The sequence below is a fragment of the Buceros rhinoceros genome, unplaced genomic scaffold (genome assembly GCF_000710305.1).
Source record: "Buceros rhinoceros silvestris isolate BGI_N320 unplaced genomic scaffold, ASM71030v1 scaffold714, whole genome shotgun sequence".
Classification (NCBI taxonomy): domain Eukaryota; kingdom Metazoa; phylum Chordata; class Aves; order Bucerotiformes; family Bucerotidae; genus Buceros; species Buceros rhinoceros.
In genome coordinates this window covers 4632-15069 of record NW_010408544.1, presented here as the reverse complement: position 1 = coordinate 15069, position 10438 = coordinate 4632, and the positions used below count along the sequence as shown (strand labels likewise).

General features: G+C 51.2%; 1 protein-coding gene across 1 annotated transcript; it reads left to right on the top strand.

Moving 5' to 3' along the window:
• Positions 1–2384: 2384 nt before the first annotated feature.
• Positions 2385–8939, top strand: CDCP1 (CUB domain containing protein 1; the record flags this gene model as incomplete). Its single annotated transcript, XM_010134877.1, has 8 exons — positions 2385–2588; positions 3134–3490; positions 4354–4722; positions 6154–6381; positions 6518–6898; positions 7299–7664; positions 7847–7928; positions 8468–8939. Coding segments are annotated over 8 exons (2459 nt in total), but the record flags the coding sequence as incomplete, so codon positions are not given.
• Between the last annotated feature and the right edge of the window lie 1499 nt (positions 8940–10438).

The following is a 10438-nucleotide window of genomic DNA, read 5'->3' as shown; positions in this document are numbered from 1 at the left end:
GCAGCGGGAATCGCGGACGGCCAGATCAGCCTGAGTCACCCGAGGCTCGCTGGGCTTTATTAAAGCCCTGCAAGAAAGGCGCTTTGCGAGTAATCCCGTGTGCTGCCTGCGTGCGGCTGCGCTTTGGGGGCTGGGATCTTTGGGATCACTGGGTATACTTTCTGCGTGATTCCCCTTTTCCTTTTTTCCTCTCAGTTCAATGGTCTGGTGTAGCTGGGCGCATCCCTCACAACTGGCTGCTGTCGACGTTACAGCACCGTGCTCTTATTTCTTGGCCAAATCGATGAAGTGCGCAGTTTCTTCTGACTAGCTGTTTGTGTAAGCGATGGTGTAGCTTGGTGTCTGTCCTGCCAGCTTTGCTGAGCCGGCCGGGGTAGGGCCCTGTGTCCCCTCGCTGCTGGGGTGCCAATCTGTTGATCATGGCAGCACTCCTGCTGCTCTGGGCGGGCCCTGGGTTGGAAAGCTGAGGCATGGGCCACGTCCGTGCTGGGAAGTGGCACTGAGCCAGCAAGGATTTGATCTTCCTGTGGGGAGACCGAATGAATCATGGTTATAAACCTGAAAATGGGGTTGGGGGGGCAAAACCCTCAGGCAGCAGCTCTCCCGAGGGGTGGGGAAGATGATGCTTGATTTTGACCCTTGCAGGAAGGCTTTGCTTGTTTAAAAACACCAAAACATTGACAATTTCTGTTCCTGCGTTTCAGTATTTATTTGTTTTGGTTTAAAGCTGGTTGCGTGCTTAATGTTACGCTTAAACTTAATGTTACGCTTAAACTTAATCCTTGTGGCTACAAACGTTGTTGGAGCCATGGATGAGCATTTGGTATCGAAGCGGTGGCTGTTAGTGGCCCTGGTCCGTTTATCTGTCCCGCCGGGTTGGCTGTAGGGCTGTGCTGCCCCAGGGATGAGGGAAGGAACCTTGAGCATCATGGTCGTAGGGTGTGGAAAACTAAACTGGGCTGGGCTGGAAGTGGCTGTTTCACTTTCTCTCCTGAAAATTGCTTCCAGGAGCAGTCCTGCCTGCTGGCTTCGCTTCACTCTTCCCCACCCTGCAGACGTTGTCCCTGCAGTGGTCACCTGTGCCTGGGAGGTCATTGCCCAAGGCAGTGCCTAGCCTGTGTGGTCATCTTCTGTTTTGTTTTACCTCAGTAAATTCCGGATTGAAAACCTCACTTGAAGTGTTTTTAAGGCAGAAACGCAGGCGTTGAGTAGCGCCAGCCGCTGGGAGAGACACAGGAATCCAGCATAGCTCGGGGGTGGGAGGACTGTCCCATGTCTTAAGAGCTGTAGGAGAATTACTCCGTGACCGGGTTCTTGCTATAGTGGTATGAGAGGATTGGTGATCTCGTTGTCACAAGTATGTGCAGAAATTTGGCAAGCTTTGTGCTGTTTGAGGCTTTCATTTAAAGCCTTTGATCCCGGAGGCAAATAGGTAAGGCAGTTCCAAGGGGTGTGGACTCCCAAGATTGTGTAGAAAAGGCTGGGAAAGGGCTCAAGACAACAAAACTCAAATAAAAGCACAATGGGGTGTCTCTGTCTGCCCCGAGCAGTGAGATTTCTGATGCCTGGTGTTCGCAAACTGGGCGCTGCGGTGTTCTCGGGGGCAGGGAAGGAGGACAGCCCGTGGTGACTGCTCAGTCCCCAGGGCTTCTGCGAAACTCCGTGGTGGCGTCAGGCCCTGCAAAACCACGGGGCTAGAGCTCTTATTTATTTTTTTTAATATATGTAAATGTTTTTTCCCACATATGCTAATAGCACAAGTGCTGCAGGCGCTGTGATGGTATCTGCCATGCGCTGAAATAAGGAGGGGAGAGCAGAGGAGACATGGAGCAGGAACCTGACCCGTCCTCAGCTCTTCACCGGGGGCCGGGATACGGCTGACTTCAGTGCAAACTTTACTCGCTTCAGCTCGATCTTTGCAAAGCATCAAACTGGTGCTTATAACTTCTAGTCATCTTGGATGACTAGACAGTGTCCTGTCGGTGCTCCAAAAAAGCCCTTCCCGAACGGAGTCGTGGCTTCAGGGTGCCTTCGGAAATGGAGCAGGCTGTGCGGTGGGCAGAGCAGACCCGAGCCCCGAGTCGGGACCAGGAAGTTAGAAAGGAAGAGCCGAGTTGCTGTTTAAATGTGAAATAAATAACACTGGTGAGGGTAAACTGGAGCAAAACTGGTCCTACACAATTCCCGTGTCTGCCTCTCTCTGGGCACGTGATGTCTGTGTCGTCTTGCTGGACTGGGAGAGTGATTTTCTGTCGGTCCAACAGCAGAGACTTCTGAGAAGGTGGATGCGGATGTTCCTCCTGGCAGCATGGGGCTGTGTGGAGGGGCTGGTGATACTCGTACTAGTGACAAAACACCTCTTTTATTCTTTTTTTCTTTCTTAGCTTCCTTTACAGTCTCTCTTCATAAAGTGGACAACATCACAGTTACGATTAAACCCAAACCGGGTGTTTTTCCACGCTGCCAAATTCGTGTTAAAACTATCAGCAGGTCTGAACTCAAGATAAAGCCTGGGGAGAATGTGACTTTTGCCTTCACTTGTAATACTCCAGAGAAGTATTTCATCATGGAAATTCAGAAAAATATTGGTAAGATGCAGGTTAATTTTCCTCCAGTAAAACCACATACCTTTTTTTTCTGCTGCTGTGAAAGGTTTCCCTTAAAAGAGGTTTTCCCTATAACCTTGGGTTGGCCCAGGTTGTCCATCAGGGCACCACGGAAATGGAGAGCCGTGGAAATTCATGGCAAGCCGTGGAAAAATGAACGATTGCCAGGAATTCTCTGATGGAGATGGGATTAAACGCGTTCTCTCCATGATTCCAGCTCTCCTGACGCTGCCTGTTGCCGGTGCAAAGCTCTGCCCTGTGCACTGAATACCTTCTAAATGGTTCAGCAAACAAGGCGGGAGCGCCGGGACAAAGCCCTGCTGTTACTCAGCCTGGCTGAAGCAGGTTTGGCCGGACTGCGGGCCAGGAGCGCGATCAGAGGCAGCCCCTGGCCCTGGCGGAGGAGTGTCCCTTGCTGCCTGGTGAAGGGGAGCACGACCTAAGAATGATGGGCATAGCAGCGGAGGGGGAAGGGGCACTTACCCCGCTTTCTCGCACGCTTTCACGTCTGCTCTCTCTCTGTCTAGACTGCGTGTCGGGCCCGTGTCCCTTCGGAGAGGTTCATCTTCACCCAGCGGCGCTGCCTCGCCTCAACAGGACTTTTGTCTGGGATGTGAAGGCAAGCACGAAAGCTGGGCTCGAGCTCAAGTTTTCTGCCCCGTGGCTCAGACAGATCGAACCAGGAGAGACGTGCCCGGATTTTGCCAGCTACAACATCAACAGCAGTATCGATACGGCCACGGTCAACATCGGCACCTTCTGCCGGGACGGCTTGGTGTCTCGCATCAAGCTGCTGGGAGGAGTCGTCATGTCCCTGCACCTCCCGTGGGACTCGCCTCTCACCACCTCGGGCTTCAGCATCGCTAACAGGGCTTCCATAAAACGTGAGTGCCAAGCGGGGGCTCCTCGCCTGCAGCCGCCTCGCGCAGGTTGCAGCAGGATTGTTTAAACATTTCCTCCCAGGCAGCCTGGTCTCGGTGCTGCTATCCCCTCCTTCCTTCCACTTCAGCTTTTCGAAAAGCTGTTGTATGGTTTTTACTTCGGTAGCTGGCGCTCTCCTGGGGTCAAAATATCTTAGTTTGGTGGGTGAATAACGATGAAAACTGTTGCGGTGCTGCTCTCAATCTCTTTAAACTTCGTTAAACCGCACTGTACCCTCTCCGTTGTTCTCGTGTTTCCAGCTAGGTGAGACTAGGTAACATAAACAGAGCGAGCCAAGAGAGTTACTCGCTGGTTGCAGCGTGTAGTTGGGTTTGTTTAATTTTAAATAAAGCTTCCTTAACTTCTGGAGCCTCAAAGCAGTGCCTCTCTCAGGAGGGGAAGGTGGGAAGAGGGGAAGCAGTGCCTGGAAGGCGCGTGACGCTGCTTAAATACCGCTATCAGTTCCAACCTGCTCAGCAGCAAAAACGTGTAGTAATCTCCTTGAAATTAAAACCTTAAAACCTGGAGTATTATGCCACAGTCCGTGGGTTACTTCGCGATCTCTCTGTTGCAGAAAATAAAGGCTTATCTGTTCACAGGTTTGACAGGTGAACCCACTAAGCTGGAAGTGCAGCATTAATATATCTCTCGTTTTCCTGTAATTGAAGGCAAAAGCATCGGCTCGAGCACGTGTCCCAGTCCGAGGGTTTTGTGATAATCTCTAGCTGAAGCGGGTGATCTCCCTGTCAGAACACAAGCGCTCTGCCTGTGCCAGTGTCTCGTCATTAATCGCAGCTTGTTTTGTGTGGGTTTTCCCCCGTTTTAGGGCTATGCATTATTGAATCCATTCTGAAGGGGGAGTCTTCCATCACCCTCATGTCCCCAAACTACCCGCTGGGCTTTCCAGAAGACGAGCTCATGACGTGGCAGTTTGTGGTTCCTTCCAACCTGAGAGCGAGCGTGTTTTTCCACAACTACAGCCTCTCCAACTGTGCTAGGAAGGAGGAGAGGGTGGAGTACTACATCCCCGGCTCCCCCAGCAACCCGGAGGTGTTCAAGCTGAGCGACAGCCAGCCTGCTAATATCGCTGGCAGCTTCAACCTGTCCCTGCAGGGCTGCGACCAGGACGCCCAGAACCCGGGCATCCTCCGCTTGCTCTTCCAAGTCATCGTCCAGCACCCGCAGGTCGATGAGAGTAAGTACCTGCCTTCCCTGCGGCTTTGGCTTACAGACGCCCGGGCTGGGCACCACAAGGAGGAGAAATACTAGAGGTGGGGGGTGTTTGCCTTATTTCTTGGACCATCCTTGAGTTTTACCACTCCGGATACCACCGGCCGTTGTTACTTAGCAAGGCGAAACCTGCTGTCAGGGTAGTGAGATCTGTAGCACAAACTGGCGAAACGAGAGATGTAAAATCATCACTGTGCATTTCCTTCCTTCCTCCCTCTGGGTTTTATTTTGCTTCCTAGAGAAGCCTGAACATCATCTAGTGTGAAGAAGTTGCACTAGACGCAAAATCTGTAGTAAGAAACTCCACTCATAACATTCTCTATGTACCTGGATGATCTTTAGGTTTCTGGTTGCTACACTAAGAAAAAGGTGGGGGTTTTTTTCCTGCTTTCTTGCCCCAAATTCAGGCTGGCTTTACACAATGACTCGTAATCCCAGAGTGTTTGTCTAAAACAGAAATAAAAGGCCGGGCTGGGTACTGAGCTATGGAGTTAGGGATTTATCCGCTGCCTTCTCAGTTCATGGAGGAGGTTGATAATTGGGTTAATAATCATTCACCTCCTCACCGCTGAGGAGCAGGCGGGGGGAAGTCCGCCGCAGCAGGAGCTGCTTGGAGGCTTCCTCAGCCCTTTTCGGGGGACTGAAGTGTGGATGGCCTGTCCCTTGAAGTGACGGATCCAGGAAGGGTCTGTAGCGTCTCGCCTCTGCGGTGCTCAGCTCTGCGTCTGGCGCGGCTGCAGGCACCACCAGCAGATCCTCCGGAGCTTGTTGGTACCCGAATCGTGATTGTTTCCACTTACCGTGTGTGGTGTCTTGGAAGGCAGACAGTGAAAACATCGTACTCAGTTCATCAGCTTTACCTCCTTCTACTCTGCAAAGCCAAGAGGAATTTTAATATATTTATGGTCAGTAGACAAGATGATAATCATCTAAAAAAATAAAAAACGCATTGTCATTTATTGAATGAAAGGCAGGTAATAAACCACTTGCATCTGGGAGACAACAGTGGCTTCTCTAGGGATTTTACCGGATTTTTGTGGTTATATAAATTCCATCAAAGAATCAAATTCAGCCCTCAGGACAATGTTAAAACTTATTTTTAAAAAAGACAAAAAGAAACACAAATACCATCTGCGGTGGTAGGTTAAACGTGGCCCTTATTAAAAAGCGTCAGTATCTGTGTAGTGTCTGAGCTGCCCCTCTGCCTGGAAGGGCTCTGATCAGGGGGACGGTGACCCCACGAGTGCGACACGAGCTGGGGCAGGAAGAGGTAAATCATGTGTTTGTAGCTAATACAGGAGTCACTGTAGCCTGTAAAGCTGCTCATCTCGTGGGCTGAGGGCAGCCGGAGGGTGTTGTGCCTCACCCCGCGCTTCTGGGGTGTTTGTCGTTGCAGATGTCACCCATCTGGTGGACCTGAGCAAGGAGTGGAACGTGACTGTAACGATACACTTCGAAGGGTGGCCCGGCCACGTCCCGCTCATGTCTGAACCCATATGCCTCATCTGCAAGGATCCTCGTACCTGCGACCGCGTCTTGACTCTGGTGTCTGGCGCCGTCTACAAGATCTCCTTCCTCTGCAAGGACTTGTCCCGCCTGAGGATCTCGGCTGAAAAAAGCATAAGTACGGCAAAAGTGGGAATACCTTGTGAGGGAGTTGGAACGTGTTTGTGTCTGTGGTGCGTACTCTGGTGCGCAGGGAAACTTGCTTCTCCTGAAAGAAAAATAACAACCCCTGGGACTTGTTTTTGGGATTGCAGGCTGTGTCGACGTTCGGTGGTGTCAGAGGAAGGTCTATTCCCTTTCGGTGCCCAAGGCCATCACCCAGTTGCCGATTCGACTGCATAAGTTTGTTTGGAAGCTCTTGGCTCCCGATCTGATCAATGTAGAAATTACATCTCCGTCCCTGAAGCTTCGGCAACACGTCCCAGAGCAGAGGTGCAACACGAGCTACAGTTACGGCATTGTTAGTGCCACCCCAGCAACGGAGTTGAACGTCGGTGTGTTCTGTCCTGGTGGACCCATTGAAAAGATCCAGATGAGGAATAATATCACCATAACCCTAAAAACATTTGGTAAAGGATTCCTCAATGAGTCTAACCATCAGGATCTGAAAATGTCTTTCGTGCCACACATTAAAGGTAAGGCGGTGGTTTGTGGGGTCTCAATACGCTTATTAAGGCGCGTACAGGTCCTTCCTCACAGCCTCGTTCTGGAGCTGTTGCTTGGCCTGATCTCTGTTGAGTCCTTGAGGTGGCGCATCCTGGAAGAAGGAACTTTGCACTCCAGGTGGCAGATGGTTGGTTGTGGGAAATTCTGCAGGTATATCTGTGCTAATTGTGATAATTACTGCAGCGGGAGGGATGGCAGGAGAGTTGTGTTGCAGGCACTGGGATGCCACTATGTAATTTTGCTGGTCACAGGTGTTAGCGGTGCTCTTCTGTTATGGAGAAGAAAGACCAAATAACTTTACATGCTGAAAGAGAAAGCTTTAAAACCAAACATAGGTTTTCCTTCCTTTATTCTTTTCCTTTACTACAGATGAGTGCACTTTCACTGTGAGACCGGATCCAAAAACTAAAGCATATTTGCAGACCCCCAACTGGCCCTATGGCCTCCCGCCTTACGTCTCCATATCCTGGTACCTCATCGTGCCCAACAAGCAAGTTGCCCGCCTCGGGTTCTCCAAGGACCGCATGGGCATCGCTTGTGAGACGGGCCGTGCCTATCTCAACATAAAGGAAGAGGCGTTGGGGGCGGAGGAAACGGTGTGCCGTGAGGATGAGCTTCTGCCCAAACCCCGAAATATGTACCACGACTTCTGGGTCAACATCTCCAACTGTAAACCCGTGGAGAAGACGCAGCTGACCCTGCAGTTCTGGGTGACTCTTGCTGACAAGCAGATAGGTGAGTCCGGGAAGGTTGTGGTGGTTTGATTTCCGCTTGTGTCCTTGCGTTCCCTTGGGGCAACAGTGGTAGATGCTGGTGCATGAGAAACTCTTGAGGAAGCTCAAACTCAGACAGATCTTAGCGGAAAGCCAGGTGTTTTCTCTCTTTCGCTCAGTGTCTTGTGCCTTGTCTGTTTGCAGACCTGGGAGTGATACTCGCTGTGGTGGCCGGGGCTGGAGTTGTCGCGGCTATCGGGCTGACCGTGTGCTGCGTTAAGAAGAAGTAAGTCCCTAATTCACGTAACGCAGCAGTTCCAGGTGGCATTCCGGGAGAGCTGCTTGGGCCCCCTGCGTTGCTCTAGAGCCCTTGAACAAGGGTCTGACATGGTTACTCACGCAAGCAGCGTCTGAAGTCATCGATAGTTTGGGGTTTCTGGAACACGTGTGCAGCTGTAGAGCTGCAATGAGCTTCTGCACTATGGTGACTGTCTCCAGTAACGCGCAGCCTTGTTTTGTGAGGATCTGATGGTCTGCTAGTTGGGAGACTCAGTACGGCCAGGACCCCCATGCTTAGGAGGGTCATCTTGCAGACTTCAGGGTCAGCAGAGCAGCAGTAGTAACCAAACAGTGTGAAGTTCTCTCCTGCTCTGTTAAAAAAGCGTGTCTGGACTTGAGTTATTTCTCCAAAGATCATACGTAAAGCCTTCAGCGGGGGCTGACTGCCTGGCCCTGGCTGGTGGGGATGGGTAAACAGAAGCGGTTGTTCGAACGCGCCAGCCGCATGGTGCTTGTGACCTGTTAACGATTCCAACTCTGCCGCAGGAAGAAGAAAAGCCAGAACCCCATGGTGGGAGTGTACAACGCCAACGTGAATACCCAGCCACCGAGAAAACAAGGCTTATTCTCCAAAGGGAGGAAGAAGAACGAGTCTCATGTCTACGCAGTCATTGACGATGCGATGGTCTACGGGCACTTGCTGAAGGAATCCAATGGCTCCGTGGCTCCAGAAGTTGATGTGTACCGGCCTTTTGAGGGACCCATTGGAAGCTTGCCACCTTCTCCACCTCCGTTCTCCTTCAGAAAAGAGACGAAACGTGCTTCTAGCGCCGAGGAACCTCCGCCTCTGACGGACACAGACCACGACACTTACACATTTGCTCATCAGAAATCGGGGCAATCAGAGGACAGTGGAGACACAGATGAAAAGAGCGATGGAGACACAAATGAAAAGAGTGATGGAGATACGAGCGTGTCCTTGCTGGAAAACAAGGAACAGGGGGGGTTAGGGGAGTGATTTGACGCCAGGTGTAGCAGTTTCCTGTGGAAATGCAGGTGTAAGGACAGGGGTCTAGGAAAAAAAACCTGAAGAGGAGCGTTATTTTAAACGTGTTTTGGTTTTGTTTTGGTTCCTGTGCGCGTTTTTGGTTGTTTGGTTTTTAAGCTCCAGCTGCTGATAACTTTCAGTGTCAGAGGGAACATCCAGCAAACTCAAAACCAGTCCAGACACTCCGGGGCTGCCTGTGCTTCTGGATGTGGGACGGGTGGCAGCGGTAGGCTCCCACTTTTTATTACAAGCACATGAGGAGAGTGAATGCCACGCTGCCCCCTGCAAACAGGGGACGCTGTCACCTCCACCACCTGCTGCTGGAGAGTTCACCGTGCGCAGCACACCGGTGGCTGTGTAAGCGTAGCAGAAGACTGCGTGCGCTGCCTGGATATGCTCCGTGTGCCGAAATCAATCGGTGCGAACGCCTGAGCTTGGGCTCCTCCAGTTCAGAAGAGTTAGGGGGTTTCTCTAATTTCCAGCTGAGGCTGTTACACTCGGACACCACCGTGTGAGCTGACACCAAAGACTGTATTTTTGTTGCTTTTTTACCAAAGACAGTTTCAAAAGTCTAAACCAGCTTGTGCTTCTGTTCAGAAACCCGCAGGATTCCTGTTTTACTAATAATACGCTGTGCTTTTGGCTCAAGTAAGAGTGAGGATTCGATGAAGAAGCAGAGCTGTGGTCACCCAGCTCTTTGCTGGCTGCTTGGTTATCCAAGAAGGGCTGAAAAAAGGGCTGAAGAAAGCAGGTTGTGTGCAGCAGGCGCAGAGCGAGAGGACGGTGGGTGTGTGAGTAGAGCTGCCTTTTCTGGGCGAGCATCTGTCCCGGGCGGGCGGGCGGCTGCTGAGTGGGGACGTCGGCAGTTCTGGGTGCAGCACTCGGCTCGAGTGTCTCCCCAGATGCCGTACGGTGGCTCGCTCTTGCCTAGTGCTGCACAGAGGTGCCATAAAACTTGCAGACAGCGCCGCACGCAGTAGCCTTAAACGTGTAATAATGCCTAAAATTAAAATGTGCTAGAAACCTTACTGTTTACATTTAAAAAACGGGGGGTTCTTCCTGTCTGAAATATGCTGACACTGAAAATCGGCTATTTATAAGGTCACGAGGGCGTATTTAGCAGCGTATAGACCACGGTACGGCTTGGACCGCTGGGAGGTTCAGTGTCAACTCGTGTCTCACTCAGTTTTCTGACACACAGCAAAACGCGTGCCAGCTGAAAGTGCCTTTTAATTGTTTCAGGTATTTTCCTGCTTACCTTTATCGCTTTTAGTACAGAAACGTGTGTTCCTCGATCGCTGCCTGGGCACTGGGATTCCATATTTCAACATGTGCTGGTCATTTTAGTGCTGTTTGAGAAGTAAACAAGATTTCTGCTTCTGTTTTCCTCAGGTAACTGAATTGCCACGGTACCTTTTTATGAACATAGCCCGGTTGTGCCTTTGTCTGGTCAATGTTTCCTACTTCCC